Source organism: Ruditapes philippinarum, unplaced genomic scaffold (assembly GCF_026571515.1).
Source record: "Ruditapes philippinarum isolate M1 unplaced genomic scaffold, ASM2657151v2 ctg1207_1_1_1_1, whole genome shotgun sequence".
NCBI lineage: Eukaryota > Metazoa > Mollusca > Bivalvia > Venerida > Veneridae > Ruditapes > Ruditapes philippinarum.
In genome coordinates this window covers 261725-285689 of record NW_026863877.1, presented here as the reverse complement: position 1 = coordinate 285689, position 23965 = coordinate 261725, and the positions used below count along the sequence as shown (strand labels likewise).

Below are 23965 nucleotides of genomic sequence, written 5' to 3'. Positions count from 1 at the left end.
AATCAAAAGGAAATGTCCGAGATATGTATCTCTTGACAATAGCAGAAAGAAGCTTTAAATGTATATACATGTACATATACAATTTTAGATTTTTTTACACAAAAAAGACATACATGTAATTAATGGATTATTACAAAAAATTATATTGACTATACATCACCTTGTTGACATATTTAAGTATTCTTGTTGAACCAAGTGGCTTCTTCATATATTTTCCCTGTCTCTATATAATAAATCATGGTTATAAGGTGTATATATTGTAAATGTTAGTATCTGTGATATTTCTTTGCTCTTATAAGTTTACATATAATTTTTGTTATCAGTTTTTTTATAATATGTTGTTTATATTGAAATAGTGGAAAATAATGATAACTTTCGGTCAAAGTTAAATCTTGTGAATAATTGACTCATTGCTTACATATGCTGAAATGTTTACAATGATGGGAGGAAAATACATAAAATTGTAGTTACAAATGTTAAGGATTTCATGTTGAATATCATATGATCTTTGTATCATTTTCATCTATAATCATGTACTTTCTCATTATCCGTCCATATTTTTTGTTTTTGATAATAAAATAACATGAAAAAGAAAAGGTTTTGATTTTTATTCCGATGGTGTAACCCCCATAAAATCAAGCTCTGCTATAACATGAAAGACTGTTATGTAGTCTTTGCTAGATAATTTGCATATTTATTGCAAGATACATCAAATTATCAAATCTAAGGGGAGTAAGCCAGTGCATTGCTAAGTTATGTATTCTACATGTCTTTTTGTGGCAAAGATCAAAGTAACATTTAACTTTGACCTGACCTCTAAAAGCATGACTTGAATACCCCCTATTCATGTAGCTTTGCCTGGGGTGTTTAATGATGAAATATGAGAACATAATTATATGCTTCAAATGTGAAAATGTCAAAATAAATAACACTTTGGACCGGCATTCTCAAGCATTTGAGCAGACAAGCTTATAGTAGTAAAAGACCCTGTAACTTTGACCTTTGACACATTCACCTAAAATTCAATAGGGGTCATCTACTAGTCATAACCAACCTCAATACCAAATATGAAGACTGTTGACCAAAGCACTTGTGAGCAATTGAGCGGACAAGCTTTTTGAACTAAGGCCCCTGTGACCTTTGACCCAGTGACCAAAATCAATATGGGTCACCTAATGGTCATGATTAACCTCCATGTCAAATATGAAGACTGTGGGTCATAGGGTTCTTAAGATATTGGGCGGACAAACCTTTTTAAGTCAAAGCCCCCGTGATGTTGACCTTTGACCCAGTGACCTCAAAATCCATAGGGGTCATCTAATGGTCATGACTAATCTCCATGCCAAATATAAAGACTGTGGGTCACAGGATTCTTAAGCTATTTCAGTTAAGGCCATTCTGACCTTTGAGCCAGTGACTTCAAAATCAATACCATCTACCAGTCGTTACCAACCTCAATGCCAAATATGAAAACGGTTGACCAAAGCATTCTTAAGCAATTGAGCAGACAAGCTTTTTGAACTTGAGGCTCCCGTGACCTTTAACCCAGTGACCTCAAAATCAATAGAGGTCATCTGCTAATCATGACTTACCTCCATGCAAAATATGAAGACTTTGGGTCAAAGGATTCTTAAGTTTTTGGATGGACAAGCTTTTTGTTAATCAAGGCCCCTCTGACATTGACCTTTGACCCAGTGACCCAAAATCAATAAGATCTACTAATCATGACAAACCTCCTAGTCTGGTTCCCGTCGTACTATAAAATTTAGTACTATTGAACGGAGAGAAAAGGGCAGGTAATCCAGACTAGACAAACCTCCATGCTAAATATGAAGACTGGGTCAAAGGAGTCATTGGGCAGACAAGCTTATTTTCGTCAAGGTCCCTGTGACCTTGACCTTTGACCCAGTGACCTCAAAATCAGAAGGGGTCATAGGAATCGTAAGTTATTGGATGGACAAGGAAAAACCAACAAACGGTCGGACGGACAAGCTGATTCCAGAATACCCCCCAAAAAATGTTGTGCAGGGGTATAAATATATTCTATATGTTTGAAATTCTGTTTTTATGCCTTGTTGATAAATTTCATCACTTTAAATCTTTTCAGTAGCAATCAGACCACTATAAAGACTAGCCAATGTGGACATTTGTTTCATAAGTGAAAGTAAATTATACTGTTGGCTGTTCAATCTTAAAACCTTCTAAAAATTACTGATGGAAAGTTGTAAATTGTAAGCTATACAAGACCACTATGCACATTCAGCAGAATTTAGTTATTTGATATCATACTGGACTATCAGACATTTGCAGCCATGCTCGCAATAAATAGATTTGGACTATCTGGTGCTTGCAATAAAAGACTAGGGCTATTTGATGCTTGAATAATTAGACTAGAACTTTTTCATGCTTGCAGTCATTTTCACAATAATTAGACTTGGACTATCCCACTCTTGCAGCCATGCTTGTAATAAATAGACTAGGGTTATTATGATTGTTACAACCATGCGTGAAATAAATTGATTCGAGCTATATGAGGCTTGCAGCTATGCTTGCAATAAATAGACAAGGGCTATCTGAAACTGGCTGCCCTGTCCACAATAAATAAAGTATCTGATGCTTGCAACCATGCCCACAACAAGAATACTAGGATCATTTAATGCTGCAGCAATGCCCACAATAAATAGACAATCAACAAAAAATAACTAAGAATACATACAAATTTATTTCTTAAAATTATTACATCAATTGAAACATATAAATATCTAACAGATAATAATCAAATATACATAATGGACGGAATGTTAAGAACACAAAGAAAAAACATTTTTTCTAAAATAGAGATTCTTTTCTATGTACCACTGTTTGGTTCAATATTTCTGTGTAACATTTTCACCATCATTTTATTAATGAAGTTGCTCAGATATTTTTGCAAAACTTTATTCAATATTTCAATAAAAATTTTAAATTATCAGAAATGTTTCAGAATTTTAAAAAGTTACAGATACATATATAAATAATCAAAGAGTGCATGTATATTTGCTAGTATCAAGCCTCATTTGGTACATTATCCTTCTCAGAAGCATCTGGTTGTTCAGCTTTCTCCCACTGTGTCAACAACTCTGATGTTACTTCTGTAAATAATCTATCCCAGTCCCAGGGTTTGTCCTCCTGTAATAAGTTACATAAACTATTTATATTACTGCTTCAAAAAATATAACTTGTACACTTTAATGCCAGTTGATAAGAACGGAAAGCGCTTTAGTATTTCTAATCAGTATACCTTTATACATGTACATGTATATATTTTTTGGGGTATTCTATCTTAAGTAATGTCAGGGGCTCATCTGCATTATGCAAAGCAGAACTTATCTACAACTAGAACTATCACTAAATGTGATTAATAAATGAAATGAGGAAGTTACTTGTAACAGAATACCTTGCAAAAGAATTGAAATAGAGTTATGATTGTGGGCAATTAAAGGTAGTTGTGGTTCTTGTATGCTGCATTTCAAAGTGGCTGACCATTGATAAAGTTTTATTGAATTACTATGTAACAAGTCCAGAAAGATTTACGCTTCTTGAGCAATGCACTTCCTGTCATTGTGCTTCACCATTGTATGAAGTTGCATTGAATTCTAAACGTAAGTTTTTATGTTAGGCACCAGACAAGGAAAAGTAACAAAGGGCAATAACTCTACAAATACTGAAGATGAAGTTATGGTTATTGTACACTGCACTTCCACTCATTGCTCTTGACCATTGTATTGAATTCCAACTACTAGTTTTCAAGTTATGCACTAGACAAGGAAAAGTAACAAAGGGCAATAACTCTGTAATTAGTCAAGATGGAGTTATGGTTCTAATGCACTGCACTTTCTCTAAATGTGCTTTACCATTGTATGAAGTTATATTGAATTCCTACCATTAGTCTTCAAGTTATGGTCCGGACAAAAGAAAGCAATGGAAAAGTAACAATGGGCAATAACTCTGTAATTACTTTACAGTTATGGTTCTTGTGCACTGCACTTCCCCTTATTGTGCTTGACCATTGTATGAAGTTGTTTTGAATTTCAACCAGTAGTTTTCAAGTTATGCTCCGGACAAGGAAAAGTAACAAAGGGCAATAACTCTGAAATTAGTGAAGATGGAGTTATGGTACATGTGCACTGCACTTTCTCTCAATGAGCTTGACCATTGTATGAAGTTGTATTGAATTCCAACCATTACTGATTAGTCTTCAAGTTATGCTCCGGACAAGGAAAATGCAACGGACCGCTGGACCGACTGACTGACTGACCGACCGACCACCGAGTGACTCCTATATACCCCCTAAACTTCGTTTCGGGGGTATAATGATAATTTACCCTTTATTCATGTTAAGTTTTTAACAATAACTTATCAACCTTACCTCTATAAGATCTGAGTCGGTAGCCAGTGACTTAGTTAGTAATTTCAGATCTATCTCATTATCCTGAAATAAAAACAAAACATTCAAATAAGGTAATAAGTATTTCAATATACATGCACATGTATCCTACCTTATATATATATGAGTTCCTTCAAACTTATGTAAAAGAAGACCATAAAAAAAATGTAAATTTTATGATGACATCAGAAGACTGGCAACCCTTTCCCTTTTGTAGTTTTGAAGAAACCACCTTGCATGCAGAAACTTAACCAAAGTGTTATGCTGACACCAAAAACCACACCTTGGTGAGTACAACAACTCTCCCTATTCTTCAAATAGTTGAGCTAATAAAATTTTAACTTACTACCCTTGTAATAAAAATTCAAAGAAACGATCATATTATATATTTAGCTAGGTCAATAGGTCAGTTACTAGTAAATGAGAATGTTTTTCACTCACATGTCTATGTACGGATACTCTTGAGAAGATACTATAATTACAACAGTTTTTTATTCTAAACACTTTAGTCAGCAGCTACCATACCAGTCTCAATCATTCGAGTAAAATGCCACAAACGTTTTACATGTGCTACAGGCAAGCAGCTAAATAACGCTATGTAACAGTTTACACAGATATAATTTATTTCTTTTGTGCAAAAACTAGCCTAGGAAACTGAGTATCATTTACTTTGATAACCTTGAAATTGTTTCTATATCAGTACATACCAAAGTGAGAAATGCTGCCTGTCTCAATAAATCATTATCTAATTCCTTGTATGTTGCTACACGATTGACTGCCACACTGTAATACAAAATGATTCAATAATATATTACATGCTTTACTCCAATATCAAGCTGATGTATTTCAGTTTCAAGTTTATAAAAATCTAGAAATCAAAGTTATCATTTTATTACCTAGATTGTTGTACTCTTAACAAATCACATCCTTCAGGGTGCATGCACATATTACAGTAGCAGTAGTAATATCAGAGAAAACAACAATCAGAGCCTAGGTGTGCTTTAAGCACAGCTAGAGTTGTATGTTGATATTATATCTTAAAATGTCAGACTTCTTCTATAAGTTGAGCTTAAAAATCACAGTGTTTAAGAAATAAAAGTAAATTAATACATTGTATTGTTAGAGTAACCTGGGTTAATTATAAAGATGAACATACTTGGGAGCATATGCCACTGTTTGTGTGATATCTTCTTCTTGTTGATCCTCTAGATCAGGGATAACTGGTATATCTGTAAATATATAAACATTCTACAAGTATACAGATTATAATAGTGGTCATCTCCTTACTTGATTTAATATTAACTTTTATGTCTATACCTTCTCCAATGTCCACAAGCCACAAATTCATTTCTTTGTCTAATGTTGTAATATTGGTCATTTTTTAAACTAGCTAAAACTTTATATTAACATAAGTATTAAATGGGTTATTTGTCATTCAACAGTTATTCAGCAATTTGTTCAAGTTTATACTCTACCTACCATTATCAGAATCATCACTTTTATCTGGACTGTGTGGTCTCAGCCTCTCACTGAAATATAACAGGCAATAAGTCAGTTTTCCATTCTATATAACTTTGATGTGCCAATATTAAGGTTTAATGTACAAAATGTTCATGAATCAAGTTAAATTTATAAAACTAAACAAAGAACATGGTGAGGGTATTTTTCAATGCATGCATCATGCAGTGTTACATATACAATACATTGTATATAATATAAACATGCTCTATATACAACTGAAAAAATAATCAATATATTATACAACAATATCTTAACACAAAATTACACTATATTACCTTACATGATACATTTTTTATGACAAGACAATTATTTACATTTATTTACCAAAACAATGCAAATTTTACTCTTGATATAATTTTTACCATTTTAAATGACTGTTATTTCATAAAACAGTTACAATTGCAAATTTATTGTACAATATAGCAATAATAAATATAATTTCAATTTCCTTGCACTGACCTGCTAAAAGAACAGAAAAACTGTTTATACAATACCAAGTTTTATTTAAGATATCTTATTAAAACATTTATAATAACTAGAACACAAATAAACAAACTACATATATATATAAAAATCTTAATCATGAAATGTAACTGTAAATTAAAACAAACAACAGGGATTCACATGACAACAGTAAGGTGATCAACAGCAACATAATTATGGTGTTCAAGTGTAAAGGTGAAGGGGATTCAATGTTAAGTTGAGAGGCAAATAAGAAGAGGGCCATCATGGTCCTAGACTGCTCACCTAATATCCAGGAAAAGGTCATTATTCTTACAATATTAAGTAAGAAATTGGGTCACATTGGGTGTGTCATTTTTACCACAGCTTCATGATTTATAAAATGTTTGTAAAGGTCAGCTAAGAAATGCTTTATGCCATTTATCTGGGCATTGTAGTCAAAATATTTTGATATGTCAACGCCAGATTCCAAGGTATTTTTGTACTGGGTCAGAATCTAGCTTCTAGTGTGGAGCTATTGCCCATACACAAAATAGCACAATAACTCAAGGCATAGTACAATTAGTTGGACTTCTAGGCATTGTATTGTCACACTTAAGACAATATATATAATTTTCGTAGAGGATCGCATAGAAAATATATGCCAAATAGCTATTCTATGGGCAAAGAAAGTTTAAATAGAGAATCAAATGGTAATTCTGCATGCTCTGGGCTCACAGAAGTATATATTAACTCCTTGATCCCTAAGGCATAGTCAATGATCACTCCATGTCATACTTTATTTAACTTTTGTAAGCGTTAATAAAATGCTACATGCTAAATATTTTCAGGTATTTTTCAAAGCTGACTTAAAGTTTGACCCCAAAGCATATTAATACAGTTAAAAGTTAAGAAGCCACAATATGCAACGACAAAAATCAAATATCTTTAAAAATGGGTATTCAGTTTTTTAGGAAATTTTTTAGATTTTTTTTTTTTTATTCATTTTGAGCTCTGTGCGACTCAAACCCCTTATAAAACATTTGTAAAAAGGTACCTAAGGAAAATTTTTGTGAAGTTTTGGTGGTTTAGGAGATGTTGTTTATAGAAATTGTGATTAGCAAAATATAACTAGAACTGCCACTATCATGGCTTGAATACCCCCGCATACCACTTTGTCAGAATCAACAGTGGCCATTTAGAGCTCAAGGACAACCTCCCTGCAAAATCTGAGGTTATGCCAGTGCATTGCTAAGTTATGTATTCTACATGCTTCAAATGTGAAAATGTCAAAATCAATAAATTGCGGACAGGACATTCTTTAGCAATTGAGAAGAAAAGCTTTTTTTGTCAAGGTCCCTGTGACCTTGACCTTTGACCCAGTGACCTCAAAATCAATAGGGGTCACCTTATAGTCATGATCAACATCCATGCCAAATATGAAGACTGTGGGTCAAAGGAATCTTAAGGAGTGGACAAACTTTTTGAAGTCAAAGTCCCTATGACCTTGACCTTTGATCCAGTGACCTAAAAATCAAAAGGGTCATCTACTAATCATGATCAACATCCATGCCAAATATGAAGACTGTGGGTCAAAGTAATCTAAAGTTATTGGGCAGACAAACTTTTTAAAGTCAAAGTCCCTGTGACCTTGACCTTTGACCTGGTGACCTCAAAATCAATAGGGGTCATCTACTAATCATGACTAACCTCCATGCCAAATATGAAGACTGTGGGTCAAAGGAATCTTAAGTTATTGGGCGGACAAGCTTTTTGAAGTAAAGGCCCCTGTGACCTTGACCTTTGACCACAAAATCAATAGGGGTCATCTACTAATCATGACGTACCTCCATGCCAAATATGAAGACTGTGGGTCAAAGGAATCTTAAGTTATAGGGTGGACAAGCTTTTTGAAGTCAAGGCCCCTGTGACCTTGACCTTTGACCTGGTGACCTCAAAGTCAATAGGGGTCATCTACTTATCATGACTAGCCTTCATGTCAAATATGAAGACTGTGGGTCAAAGGAATCTTAAGTTATTGGGCGGTCAAGCTTTCTGAAGTGAAGGCCCCTGTGACCTTGACCTTTGACCTGGTGACCTCAAAATCAATAGGGGTCATCTACTAATCATGACTTACCTCCATGCCAAATATGAAGACTGTGGGTCAAAGGAATCTTAAGTTATTGGGCGGACAAGCTTTTTGAAGTCAAGGCCCCTGTGACCTTGACCTTTGACCTAGTGACCTCAAAATCAATAGGGATCATCTACTAATCATGACTAACCTCCATGCCAAATATGACGACTGTAGGTCAAAGGAATCTTAAGTTATTGGGCGGACAAGCTTTTTAAAGTCAAGGCCCCTGTGACCTTGACCTTTGACCTGGTGACCTCAAAATCAATAGGGGTCATCTACTAATCATGACTAACTACCATGCCAAATATGAAGACTGTGGGTCAAAGGAATCTTAAGTTATAGGGCGGAAATGAAAAAACCGACGGCCGGACGGACGGCCGGACGGACAGCCGGACGGACGGACAAGCTGATTCCAGTATACCCCCCTTACAACTTTGTTGTGCGGGGGTATAACAAGCATTGGACAACTTACAATCAGAAAAGTTTTTCTAAATGATGAACAAACAACAGCTGTCCAAAAGATAGCTAGTTCAACTATCAAAAGTACTTGCCTGGAAGTGGGGATGATGGCCACTAACAAGTATTTAATGTTTCAAAGCAATACCTCATAAGGTAAAGGAAAATAAGTGGGGCAGTATTGAAATTCTTAGTAGAAAAAGGGGCATAATTTTGTCATTATCCTTGACAGAGTTTTGTTCTCTTGCCTAGAAGTGGGGATTGTTGGTCACTAACAAGTATCAAAGTTTCAAAGCAATATTTCAAATGGTAAAAGGAGATAAGTGGGGCGGTATGAAAACTTAACTGAAAGTATGATGCAGATGCCCAGCAGAGTATAAATATAATAGTCAAGCTAAAATCTATCATTACCAAGTAATGTATTGAAATACATATACTTAAATCAGAGCTGCTTGGACATATATTCAAATAATATCAGCTGTTTGTAAAACAACATATTTAGTAAAATATATATATTAAATCAATATGCATAATAAAAAGAATATTTAGCAAAATTTCATTACAATAACAAGCTGCTATTGAAGAAAAAATTTTATTTTACAACATCAAACTGTAATTCAATGGAGGACAAAAGTTAATTTATCAGAAAATATTAAAAGTCACATAATGCATTGTCTTTGGGTTAAATAACAATCTGATACAGTTAAATCAGGGTGAACACAAACAAAATCAGGTGGCATGGGGGCACAATCACTCAACTCTTCCTGCTCAGTACCCCACCCATCAAGTTTACGGGGTCGACGCGGACGTTCAATTTTTTCCATCTCAGATTCAATGTCAAGGCCACTAAAAATATCTCTACAACAAAAAATTTCTTTTAAGATTAATTTTATAATAATAATCAGATAAAAAAATTACTTTCAAAATTTCTTCAAGTTAATGTTACAAGTTTCATTACGGTAACTTAACAAGTGTATCAAGTCTCTGTATCAGAAATTGCTTCTCTGAAAGAAAATGGCAAGTTCATTAAGACACCAATGTTATCATAAGTATAAAACATGTGATCATAGTGATTTATGCCAGTAAAATAAAGTTCACTCCCCTTTCATCACACACATTACTCTGTTCACTTGCTGTAATAGTGGTATCAAGGCATTCTTAATTCTTCTACAAATGACCTATCATATTTCAAAGCAAAATGCATACAATGTTTGCTACAAATATAGTGTAGCTTATTCTAAGATTCAGTCAATTAAAACCAGGGAATACTTGAATGTATATTCACAACTTTAGCAAATACTACCAAAACACAAGGGTGGTACAGGGCTGATTTTTTTTGTAATGAATCTATCCTAATTTGATTGAAAAACTTTCTACTGTCAGATTTTATATACAATTTTAAAATCAACTAGCCAGCAGTATAGTATAACTGACTGCTAGGTTATGTAGACAGATATAACTCTTTACTGATGGCACTTGCCTATCATTGTTATTTACAGTAAGATAAATATAACAAGAGGGCCATGATGGCCCTGAGGTCGCTCACCTGTATTTAGGCCCCCGGAGCGGGGCTAGTTTACTACACACATATAATGAAAAACAATGACCTCCCCCCCCCCCCAACCCCCTTTGGCACGGCCAATTTTAACCCAAGGGCTTTTATTTTAACAAACTTGGTAGACACCCACAAAAAGATGTTTCCTGCAATCTAACCTCTAGCTCATTGGGTTTTTTAAAAGAAGATTTTTTTAAGTTTTTACTATACACATATAGTTAAAAACAATGACACCTCTGGGGCCGGGCCAGTTTAAGCCCCAGGGCTGTTATTTGAACAAACTTTGTAGACACTTACTAGAAGATGTTTCATGCTTAATATCTAAACTCTAGCTATTTAGGTTTTTTCAAAGAAGATTTTTAAGTTTTTGCCATACACATATAAGGAAAATCAATGACCCCCAGGGCGGGGCCAATTTTGACCCCAGGGCTTTTATTTGAACAAACTTTGTAGACACTCACTAGAAGATGTTTCATGATTAATATCTAAACTCTAGCTATTTGGGTTTTTTCAAAGAAGATTTTTTAAGTTTTTGCTATACACATATAAGGAAAATCAATGACCCCCGGGGCGGGGCCAATTTTGACCCCAGGGCTTTTATTTGAACAAACTTTGTAGACACTGATTAGCACATGTTTCATGCTAAATATCTTAGCTCTAGCTCTTTGGGTTCTTTTAAGTTTTTACTATATGCATATAGGGAAAATCAATGACCCCCTGGGGCGGGGCCAATTTTGACCCCAGGGCTTTTATTTGAACAAACTTGGTAGACACTTATTAGAAGATGTTTCATGCTAAATATCTTAGCTCTAGCTCTTTGGGTTCTTTAAAAGAAGATTTTTTAAATTTTTACTATATGCATATAGGGAAAATCAATGACCCCCTGAGGCGGGGCCAATTTTGGCCCCAGGGCTTTTATTTGAACAAACTTGGTAGACACTTATTAGAAGATGTTTCATGCTAAATATCTTAGCTCTAGCTCTATGGGTTCTTTAAAAGAAGATTTTTTAAGTTTTTACTATATGCATATAGGGAAAATCAATGACCATCGCGGCGGGGCCAATTTTGACCCAAGGACTTTTATTTGAACAAACTTTGTAGACACCCATTAGAACATGTTTCATGCTAAATATCTTAGCTCTAGCTCTTTGGGTTCTTTAAAAGAAGATTTTTTAAGTTTTTACTATATGCATATAGGGCAAATCAATGACCCCCTGGGGCGGGGCCAATTTTGACCCCAGGGCTTTTATTTGAACAAACTTGGTAGACACTTACTAGATGATGTTTCATGCTAAATATCTTAGCTCTAGCTCCATGGGTTATTTAAAAGAAGATTTTTTAAGTTTTTACTATATGTATATAGGGAAAATCAATGACCCCCTGGGACGGGGCTAATTTTGACCCTAGGGCTTTTATTTTAACAAACTTGGTAGACACTTACTAGGAGATGTTTCATCCTAAATATCTGAGCTCTAGCTCTTTGGGTTTTTTTAAAGAAGATATTTAAAGTTTTTTCTTTCGGTTGCCATCAGGCAACCAGAGTTCTGCATGGAATTGAATTCTTTGAACAGTTTTTAAAGGTGACCACCAATGGAACATTCCTGTGAAGTTTGGATGAAATTTGCTTAGTGGTTTATGAGGAGATGTCATTTAAAGTAAAAAGTTTACGAACGGACCGACGGACGGACGCCGGACGAAAAGCGATCACAAAAGCTCACCCTGTCACTTTGTGACAGGTGAGCTAAAAACAGACAGACAGATAGACATGATTGTATGAAAACTGCATCTATTTATATATTACAATATGACATTGAGTTAAACAGAAAAACATCAGTTCCACAGTAACAAGATAGAAATCTTTGTGTAAGAAAATTACAACAAAATTAATACAAAAAGGCTAGAAATAGAAAAACTTAACATTAACAAATTTACTTTGCTCAAATATGAGACATTTGGATTTTATGAAGCTGACAAAGTTTGTAAATATGAAACAAATACCTCTCCACTGAAAACACTGACACTGTCCTAACAAGCCAAAATCAATGTAAAGTACAAGAAATGTTTATCTATTTGTACAAAACCACAACTTGTAACCTTGTAAATGTGAATGTTACAATATCATAAGGTGAGGATACCACAATACAATGTATATAATTATACATGTATAATATGGAAAATAAACAGCAGATCGAAACATTCTTATACAGAACAAGTACACATTACAATCATAGTACCATAATTAATATGAACAAGCAATTATCATAGTATTGCAAGCTATCCATAAGTCCCCTACCAGTTAGAACCATTCACTAATGTTTCAATTTTTCTCTATTTTAAGTAAATTTGTTGGAAAAGTTCTTTAAAAGTGATCACAGGAAACCGGTTTTTATGAACAGACAGACAGACGGACTGAGGGACACTCTACTCTAAAGTTAATATTTGAAACATCTCTGTTACCAAAATATAACATTTTTAAAAGCAAAATTCTTAAAGAGGAGATAACTCTTGAATTAAAGATGCAATTTCATAAAAATTTTCAGCTCTTTTTAACTAATCACAAATATTGTTATATTTGCCATGTTTTAAGCCTATTTGTTGCCAGGGCAACCAATGTTTTTTCAAAATAGGAAGAAAAGATAAAAACATGCATAATCTCCAGACTGCCATCTACCCATATGTCAAGTTTCATAAAAATATTTCCAGTACTTTTTGAGTTATCACTGGATTCAGTTTATGTGTAAAATTTGCCATATTTTCAGTCTATGTGTTGCCATAGCAACCAGAATTTTCAACATAGGAAGAAAAGAAAAGGACGTGCATAATTTCCAGACTGCCATCTACCCATATTTCAAGTTTCATAAAAATATTTCCAGTACTTTTTGCGTTATCACTGGATCCAGTGTATGTGTAAAATTTGCCATATTTTCAGTCTATTTGTCGCCATAGCAACCAGAATTTTCAACATAGGAAGAAAAGAAAAAGACGTGCATAATCTCCATACTGCCATCTATCCATATATCAAGTTTCATAAAAATATTTTCAGTACTTTTCAAGTTACTGCAGGATCCAGTTTTGTGGACGGACGGACGGACTGATGGACTGACAGACAGACGAACAGACAGACGGACGGAGGATAAACCTAAAGTCCCCTCTGGTAAACCGGTAGGGGACTAAAAAATATAATGTGACAATCTTAAAAAAAAATATTTAAAAATACCATATACCAGTCAGTAAATATAAGTAATAAGGTGTAAAGACTTGAAACTTCTATCTAAGCTACTTGAAATATCATCAGTTCATAAAAAAATTACCATTATATAATAATACTCACTCTTCAAACTGTTCCATGCCTTCTCCAAGATTTCTTCCCCTGAAATATTAAAGGCTTTGAATCATTCCACTTAAGCTTGTTTTAAAAAGTAAGTACTAATAATAAGCAAGTAACTACTTATAATAATCTTGATACATCTTGTAAGATGCATGCAAAAGTTGTGTAAACATTTCATAATTAGGTGACCTTACCACTTTTCCTGCCGAATTTCTCACAGGGAAGTGTCTACATTCTATTTGCCCATTTTCAATAAAATAAAGCATTTGAGGTTGAAAAATATTAAAAATTTGATGTTGTCATTGTGTCATTTTTTATCGCTGAAGTAAAAGTTTAGGGTTTTTTGCAAGTTTGCCAGAAATATTTTGAACAAGAAACTATGATATAACAGGATGGCATTTATTTTGGTAATGACACTGTATTTTTTCGGTAACGTAGATTTCAGATCTAATAATGTAACATATTGGCTGAATATTAACAACAAATGTCTTTAAAATATATCAAAATATATCAAAATCTGTAAATTCTCTATCTAGAGGGACTTTCTAACCCAGGATAATTCAAGGAAGTTGGGTACCTTGCTAATTTTCAGTTAATTTCTTCAAAGTTAAATATTCGTAGAAAGCAAAAATAGTCAATTTTGGAAATGATTATTTCATGTCTTCATTCAAAGGATATATATCATATATAATATATGAGAGGTCGAATGCATACACAAGTGTTGTATTAGCATTTTTTTTTTCAAAACATTCAACTTTTCACTTTCTTAATATTTGGAAAATTTATTGCTAAGCAGTTCTATATTTATCCCCATATAGGATGTCACGTATGTTTCATTTTATTCAAATGCAAGTAAAGGTTGAGAAAACAATTTTATTTTTTGTAAAATAATGTATATTTATGGATATTATTTTAACATTATTATATATAGAATGAAATACGGTCAGTAAGCTCTTTGCAGAAAGGAATTAGTTGTTGCTGAGAACATCAATATCTTGTAAAATATTTTTAACATTTCTGCAGGTACATCAACATATTATTAACATATCTTTCCTTTGTAAAAATAATTTTGTATCTTCTTACATCTAATACAAGGTAACCGTTACTAACAGGCATGATAATCCCAACTTTATCTTTAATTTAAAAAATTGTTGAATTGTAAGTTGGAGTAACGTATGTTTCACACTCGCTTATTTATGAACTTAATCACGGAATTGAAACTTACATGTAAAATCGACTTTTTTATTTAGGAATCAAATGTACATCATTCTTTTGTCATAAAAATGCGATTTTATGTTTTTATATATGCATGTGTAAACAATATAAAGTTTGTTTGATAAAAGTAACGTTTGTTTCACTGTGGTTGCTTAAACAAGTTAAAACTCGACCAAAGTTATCAAAATTTACTTACTAATGTCAAATAGAAGTTAATGTTGCTGTTATACGTGCTTTCTGACTTCAATTTCCCTTTTGATAAACTTACTTTAAAAAGTTGATAACGTATGTTTCTGTAACGTATGTTTCATTTTTACATTTAAAGTGGGTTAAAAAATGACGCAAGACCGTTTAACCCGCCATAATTTGTGGTTAATATATCAGAGTTACACACATGTTGATTTTCTTTCTTGTTTGGATTCTTCTTTGAATCGATGGCTCTTAAATAATGGTAACGTATGTTTCTTTTTAAAATGCTGTTGAAAAGATTTGAATAAAAAATGAAAATTTCCGAAAATATAATGATATTTGAGAGGCTGCAAGCTTATTTTTACTTATAATTATATATATGCTGTATTATTAAGCATGCATCGATTCAATTATGTAATTTTGGTTACACTTATTATTGTTTTAGGTTTGTCACTATTTATTTATATGCATTTGGCGACATTTGATCATCCATTATATCAATGAGATTTTAACAGTCAAATATAATTTTTACCAATAATCAAAGTTCATATACACACAGCAATGACTAATTGCACAAGTTTCGTTTATTCTGGAACTTATTTTTCTGAGACACAATTTCAAAGTTGAAAATTCTAGGTGGCGACAGTAACGTATGTTACATTTTTGGGCATTAATCGTACTTGTAAAAGAAAAATAACAGATAGAAATGTAAAACTGAGAGTGTCCCTATTAGACAAAGTGGCAGCCACCTTTCTAACGACATTTTGACCTCAAGAAAAACCTTCGTATAAGAGCTACCCAGTGGAACATCAAATGCTGTGTCTTATTGAGAATGAGCGTATTATTAGAACTGTCCATTATCAATTTTGGATATATCAAGATGAAATTTTGGTCTGCCTGAAGTCTAGAGCCTGGTTAATGTGTAATCATTTACAATTTATATCTATTCCTTCCATTTTCATCAAAATAAAAAAAAATTCTTATTTTCCAATATTTATTCATTTAATAAAGTTTTTGCTACAAAGAATCTTTACTGGTGTTTAAAACATATATTGAGCTTTTTGAATGACTGTAGGTTCAATACTGAATTCAATACAAGTTGAATAAGATTATATTATGTGAGCTTTAAAAATCATTAAATATATACCTTCTTCTAGGGGCATCTTCTCCCCAGCCAGATACTCTGTTAGGTTTAGGTGGTCCATCATCCTGCAATGACAATAAAAATATTTTTATTACAGAAATATTATTCAACAACTCTTTTTTTACAATTTGAAACATATATAATTTTACAATTCAATTGATGCTTAATGGTCTTTTTACTTTTCTATCATTTTTTCTCTATTCCCTGTAATGACAATTCATCATTTGAAACTGACACAAAAATTGTTCTAATCATTACAGCACTTTTGTAGCACTTTTTTTTGTTTCATTAACAAAAACAATTGTAATAATGTAATTATAAAACCTACTATATCTTGTGCTGGTTGAGGAGAATCTCCTCCTGGTGACGCCTCAAAGTCTGGTGCTGCGGGAGCCTTTGCTTGCTTTGATTGAGCACGCCTTCCTGTTTTTGCATTCTGTTCATAGAAAAAGATAATAGAATTTGAGTCGCGTCACGACAAAACGCCCAGTCTGATCAGGATCCATGCTGTTTGCTAACCAACCCTATTACAAGTAGAGAAACTGATAGCGAACAGCATGGATCCTGATCAGACTGCGCAGATGAGCAGGCTGGTCTGGATCCATGCTGGCCGCAAACACAGTATGTTGGTTTTGTCGTGACGCGGCTCATTTAATTTATGTACTTTGATCAATTAATGAAATTTCAATCTTATTATCTAAATACACATGATTGTAAGCAGTAAGTAATACATGGCTATTTCAGATGCCAAAAATATTGTATCCATATGATCAGACTCAATACAGAATTATACTTCATGAACATGTCAGATACTGCATGCAGACTGATGTTAAGAACTTGACTGCATGCATGCTGTCAAACGTAGACATACATGGATGTTTGATTTATTCTATTAGTTTGTAACTATTGAATTTATGGTTACGTTATTGTCATAAATAAAACAAACTTCATCAAAAAAAATGTAACTTTTCCAACAACATTTAACAATTCATTATGATTTAAAAGTCCCTGGATGACAGGGAAATTAATTTATGGGTAGTAAAGTTCTTCATGTATCTGTGTGTGCCCACAAAATTATGCTATTTGTTTGGTGCTGAAATATTGGGGGCTATTTCTAACTCAGTGTGGGTGGGTATTTATCAGACCTTCAAACATTTGACTATCCCTAAAGTGCAGGGGTAATAGGACATTTAGGACCATGGACGTTTCGGACCTGACATTTCGGACCAGATTTTAGGACACTTCGGACCATATTTAGGGACATTTCGGACCAGATTTTTGGACATTTCGGACCATGTGTTGGACATTTCGGATCATATGCGTTAGACATTTCGGACCATGTGTTGGACATTTGGGATCATGTGTTAGACACTTCGGGCCATAATTTTGGACGTTTCGGACCAGAATAAATAATATTTTTTTTATATATTGTGCATCAATTATTCTATAAACTAAAGTGTAATTTTGCCGTGTTGGGCTTTCTTTAGGGATTCTGTTTTTATCTATTTTAGAATATATGGGACACCATGGAACGATTTTACACCTATCCCGATTTAGATTTAATATATTTTGCACTATAAATGAAGAAAATTAAAAAAACAAACAAACAACGTTTTAATGACTCGTTTGGAAACAATTTATTACAAAGTATATACAAAAAGACATTTTTATATTGCAGTCTGGACAACAATTTTTTTACAATTATAATCAATTTGTTTATTGATGATTAAAACTGTACTTTAATCGCATCTACATCAATTTAAATATTTGTTGTCAAATTAGGTGAAAATTGCATACATATACTTCTTTAATTGAGTGAAACGTTACTTAAACAAGTTCTATTCAGCAATTAAAACGTGTGAAAAACTGCATTGACAAGGATGTCTTGTTCTTTAATACCTGCTAGAACACGATTTAATTTGGTTAAAATTGACGGACAGGTCATTGCTGCATGCATTTTGAATATCATAAAATATAAAATTGTCAAATATTTGTTGCATTTATTATTAGAAACTATATTAAATACATCCTGAAATAACAAATAATTACATATAAAAAGGATATATTCTGGTCCGAAGTGTCTCCATCATGGTCCGAAATGACCATCACATGGTCCGAAATGTCCCAAAATCTGGTCCGAAATGACCAAAAATCCTGTCCGAAGTGTCTGGTCCGAAACGTCCGTGGTCCGAAATGTCCGTAATTCAGTGCAGGTAGGGCCTTTCCTGGATTAACTTCATTTTATTTTCCTGACGAATTAGGCTATTTCAATTTGGCCCTGCATCGTTTACTTTACTCTTTTAATGAAAATTACTGATTTGGTTACGGGCGACATAATATCTTCTTATCAAAACATCCTTCAAATCTTACTCTTTTGCTTGATTCAGTTTCAAATCCAAAATCCTCACTCATACTTCAATCTTTAAATGTTGATAGGAATTCAAGAAAGATTTGTTTTGTTGTTTACAGAAGAATTTATGCAAGGGAGACAACTGTTTGATTTTTATATTTTAACGAATGAATTTTTATGTATATCGTTATAGTCATCGTTGTCATTGTCATCTTCGTTGTCGTACAATGTTAGTCACATACTTCACTTTTTCCAAGAAAGTGAAGCATCTGTTTGTCTCAACTTTGACTTAATATCCTAAACTTCAAAGCAAGTAGGTCACATGTATTACCTCAATCCTACCACGCAATAATATGTAATTACAATGTACCGCAACAAAATTTTCGGTACCAAATATAAAGTTAATACAGCAAGTAAATTCTAATTCCTTACAAAAGGTATAATCAACTCATCTTCAGTGAAATTTATCATTTTAGTGGTAAAACCATAGGTTCAATTTGCTAAAAACAAAAGAAAAGAAAGATCAAGATCAAATGATATTAAGGTTTTATTTGCTTTGTCAACTAACATTGATCATATTATAGTCTAAAAGTACATTAACAAAATGTGACAAATTGCTGACTTGCAAAGAAACCAACGTTACCATTTTCGGATGACAGTAATACAAAATACAATCAGAGCTGGCTCAAGATACCGAGCAATTATTACATTAAGGATCATGCTAATTTTTTGGATCAGCTACTAAACAAGCTTATCTTGCTTTTTCCTAAAATTTCTTAAACCTGCTATTTCAAATTGACTTAAATGAAATAACAATTGAAAATAAAATCTAAAGGAATAAACAATGGAGCATTTAAAGTTGAATTTGATCTTATTCTTGTTTCTTAAATATAAGTACATGTAAACACGGGGCCTAGCGCTCCGCTCTTCCATGCAACACCTGTTGCCTACGTACGACGGTCTAATGTGCCATTTTATTTTAAAATCCCATCATGCGAGTTATGGCTTTTTGACATCGAGCCTTCGTGAGACTAACAAATCTATGTAGTTACAAGTCAGTCTCTTGAATGAAATAGTTTTCCAATAAACTTTATATACCACAAGAAAATATATATTCTAAAATAAAACAAAAGAATGCATGAAATGCATGGTAACCTTAAAGAATGCTTCATCTGGTAAAATTGAAAATGCTACTGTCTTAGGTTTGATTGAGTCTGTTCATGAATGGCAATCTACCATCCACACACTCTAGAACCACTTGTTTAAACATGAGAATGGTGTTGTTATAAAGAATAAATAAACATTGGCAGATGTGCAAATACGGTGGTGATCTAAAGTGTGTCAAGTCAATAGAAGTTGTCTGCAAGACCTATTTACAGTACTTACAATTCAAAATGGGACATAATAATGTATTCTCGCCTAGAACTGGAACTGATGGTCATAAATAAATATTCAAATTTTTAAAGCAGCACCACAAAAAGTTTAATGAGGTGGGTGAGCTATGAGTATAATTGGTAAAATCCTAAACAAAGTTATGACTGAAAGTATTCCTTTTTTGAGTTGTAAAGATAGGGTCATATTAAACAAAGGGTGCTTAGGGAATAAAAAAATAAAAGAATAACATACTGTATATTTCCATGTAATACAGATTAGCACACATCTGAATGTTGATCTTGCTTTTTATTAACTGTTCTCATGCATATTTCGTATTTCTCATGTGCATACTGTATCAAATGTGACCTGCAAACTTCCAGCTAGTACAGCAGTATGAATTGTATTCAATGATCTCTAAATCACATCAATACTACACATCAACTGTCCACCTTTATATGTATGTATGTATTCTAGGAGGGTCCATCCACCCTTTCAGGCACTGAAAGAAACCACCTTTTTATATCCATTGACTCAGATATAAAGCAGAGAGTATCCTAACAACCAAGCCTGTGTTATTTTTCACCACTCACTGGTACACAGACCTGTATACAGTGCACATTCATTTTCATTGCACTTGGTATAAAATAAATAACAACTATATTTGGGTAGAGTTTTGAAGTTTTGTATTTATGACATCTTGCAAAAACATGAATCACATTAATCAATTGATAAATGTAAAATAATTCATTGAAGCTATGTGCTTGACTACTAAAACAAAATTAATGTAAAATATGATTTTATAAAATGATAAATGGTAATTAAAATACAACCAAAACATTTTTTACAAAATACTTGTCGTTTTTAAGTGCAAAATACTGATACAACATAAACCTCAATAAACAGAAAATATTCAACAGTTTATCTCAAAATATATTTCATACCTTGAGTTTGACCAAAAGAAAAAAAAATCAAAAATTTGCTAGTTAGATTTGATTGAAAAACAGAAGATTTTCCTCCTTTAGGCCATAAATGTATGCATGCTGTTTATGAATTTATTTCATTTATAACATTTGAGTCGCGCCATGACAAAACCAACATAATGCGTATGCGACCAGCATGGATTCAGACCAGCCTGTGCATCCGCACAGTCTGATCAGGATCCATGCTGTTCGCTTACAAACCCTACAACAAGTAGAGAAACTGACAGCGAACAGCATGGATCCTGATCAGACTGTGCGGATGTGCAGGCTGGTCTGGATCCATGCTGGTCGCAAACCCATTATGTTGGTTTTGTCATGGCACGGCTCATTTGTGATAGTAATTTACAAATTGCTATCATGCTGACTGGCCATATATCATGACTGATCCATTTTTGTGGCTATAACTTACACTGAGCCTTACATTTGTTTACTTGTATAATCAAACATGTTTCTTAACAAAGAGATCAAAGTTTAATGCGAGGAAAATAGTTTAAATACTTATGTTTCAGTGTAACACATGTAGTGTCTCAGAGACTGGATACAGAAACAAGTATTCTTTATTTCTACAGTCTTATATCATACAGTAGATTAAATCAGAAAATTAAAGACAATTTATCTGAAATTCCTCATTTTTCATAATTTTTCATTTTTTTCTGGAAAAAAGTAATGTTTTAATCTTGTCTACAAATTAATTCATAAACTTTTTCTTCTGTTTTTCTTCTGTTTTTCTTCTGCAACTATCTTTGAAGAACATCTTTTTATTTTAAGAACATTGTAAAATGTCCTATGTTAAGACAGGTATAAAAACTTAAAACATATTACGGTATTTAGGCCATGCTGCTATATAAAAAGTGTCTATAAAACAGTTTACCAATCTGACAATGAACAATGAACATCTGTACAAATAGGAAGAAATCAACTATCACATCAAGTGGACAGTAGAACAATAAGAAACCCATAAAAATATACATACACCCACGAAAATACTCAACACATAAACCCAGAACAAAAAACACTATGTCTGTACATGGAGTTAAAATTAGTACCATATAAAACTTTCATCAGTGCTAACCAAAATGTTAATAAAGAACAATTATATAAAACTCTAACAAAGAGGGTTATAACAAACCATATAAAGAATCTACATCTAAATACAAAAAGTGTGTACATTAATTACCCACATAAAATAGACTCAGTTGTAAAACTCGCAAGTTCTTATCAAGGATTATAAAGCAGATGTGTACAATGTACACCGGAAAATTCATTGTTTTTGCAGTACATGGTTTTGCTGTGATTACATTGCAACAGACTAGATACTTCAAGTCTTAAAAAAATAGCTCAAAATAAAACAACTAAATCACATAATTTATACCTTCTGTGGCCTTTTATTTTAATATCATTGGTTTTATTTTGTTTCCATTTTGAAAGTAGTTAAAAAATTTGGCATTAACCAATGAATTTCTGGCATTAGAGGATATCTTTACTAGTAAGTACTTTTCATCAGTTCCAAAACTATCAGAGTTGAATGTTTCAAAAGAGAATTTTTGATATATACAATACAGAGATGACACAACATTAAAACCCTCTCCCCACTTCATTCACTTTGTAACATGTTTAAGAAATAATATATCCCAAACTGTGATTTTATTGCTCAATAACATCACTGTTTGGAGTTCGGATGCCAGGAATTATATCACGAGGGCGTAGCCCGAGTGATATAATGATGCGCATCCGAACGACAAACAGTGATGTTATCAAGCAATAAAATCACCGATTTGGATATATTATTTCGATTCTAACACAACATCAACAAATAAATGCTGCTGTACCTGATATTTAGCTAAATTGCGCCTGATTTGTTTCCGTACTTATTGTCAGCGCGTCACATTTTTAGTGGTTACGTCACGTGTATTATGATTACGTCACATGTCTAAATATAGAACGTCAAACAGTGATTTTATAGCATAATAACACACACTTTCGGTTCTTCTATGTTCAATAGGGAAAAATGCGAGTCGTGTTAGAATTTCTGTTTTAGCATACCCAAAGTTGATAATCCTGTAGAACAAGAAGAAACATTTTTTTGGATTCAGGATTAAAAATAAAAATTTTATAACAAAAATATTATATAACAGACCAGTTCTCTTTTGTAAACAAATATGTTGTTGTGAAATTCTAGTTGTAATCCACTAATTTGAGAGTTAGAACTAGACAGGTTAGCAATATATTAACAATTATTCCAAGTATACATGTTTCTCATAATTTCAGTCAAATTGAACAGGAAAGATCAAACTTAAGACTTTGGTAGATTAATTGATGCACCTGTTAGTTTACAACAAAATTAGCACCTAAGTATCAAAACAAATAAACTTTAGGGATGGCAACAAGTAATGAGTCTGAGAACTCTTATCTATCATTTTGAAGACTTAAATATAATAAGTGAAATAAAATAATTTTGAAATTTAGCAATATTTCCAAAGAAATATCTTAACTTGCTTAATGTTATTAAAACACCCATGAAGATTTGTAAATATTTCATGGCAAATTAAAATTGGTCAACAAAGACAGGCAGTCAACAGTTTGACCCTGTCCAAACAGACAGGTGTATACAATAAACAACAGCCCTAACGCTTTTCTCATCAGCCATTTATGAAATTTATTGATAGTGAGATGTGGGTGTCTGTTCTGAGGTGACTGATATGTAAAATGCTCGAGTTCAAACCACTTTCAATAATACCAGATTAAATTAATCCATGAGACCCAAATCAACAATTTTTTTTTTTTATTTTCAAGATACTTTCCTACTTTTCTTGCATTTAAAGGAGATATCAAATTGGTAAACCTTGGTGCAT

At 32.9% G+C, this 23965-nt stretch overlaps 1 protein-coding gene across 3 annotated transcripts; it reads right to left on the bottom strand.

The window, feature by feature from the left end:
- Positions 1–2699: 2699 nt before the first annotated feature.
- Positions 2700–18937, bottom strand: LOC132723624 (intraflagellar transport protein 43 homolog). 3 transcript variants are annotated; one of them, XM_060708386.1, is made up of 10 exons: positions 18780–18937; positions 16738–16845; positions 16413–16474; positions 13865–13903; positions 12532–12558; positions 5906–5955; positions 5583–5655; positions 5134–5209; positions 4409–4471; positions 2700–3168 (listed from the first exon to the last, which is right to left on the bottom strand). In XM_060708386.1, the coding sequence occupies exons 1-10, from the start codon at positions 18819–18821 to the stop codon at positions 3046–3048; spliced, it is 663 nt and encodes a 220-aa protein (XP_060564369.1). In that variant the 5' UTR covers positions 18822–18937; the 3' UTR covers positions 2700–3045. The 3 variants fall into 3 exon arrangements, with proteins under 3 accessions (XP_060564369.1, XP_060564368.1, XP_060564370.1); XM_060708385.1 differs by lacking the exon at positions 12532–12558 and adding an exon at positions 9738–9836; XM_060708387.1 differs by lacking the exon at positions 12532–12558.
- Between the last annotated feature and the right edge of the window lie 5028 nt (positions 18938–23965).

Excerpts from the sequence above, each read along its gene's own strand:
- LOC132723624 (XM_060708385.1), bottom strand. The coding sequence starts at position 18,821 with ATGAGTGAGGATTTTGGATTTGAAACTGAATCAAGCAAAAGA. Across the intron at positions 9,837-13,864 it reads GGCATGGAACAGTTTGAAGA|AGATATTTTTAGTGGCCTTG; the intron begins GTGAGTATTATT and ends TTTTTGTTGTAG. Across the intron at positions 3,169-4,408 it reads CCGACTCAGATCTTATAGAG|GAGGACAAACCCTGGGACTG; the intron begins GTAAGGTTGATA and ends AACTTATTACAG.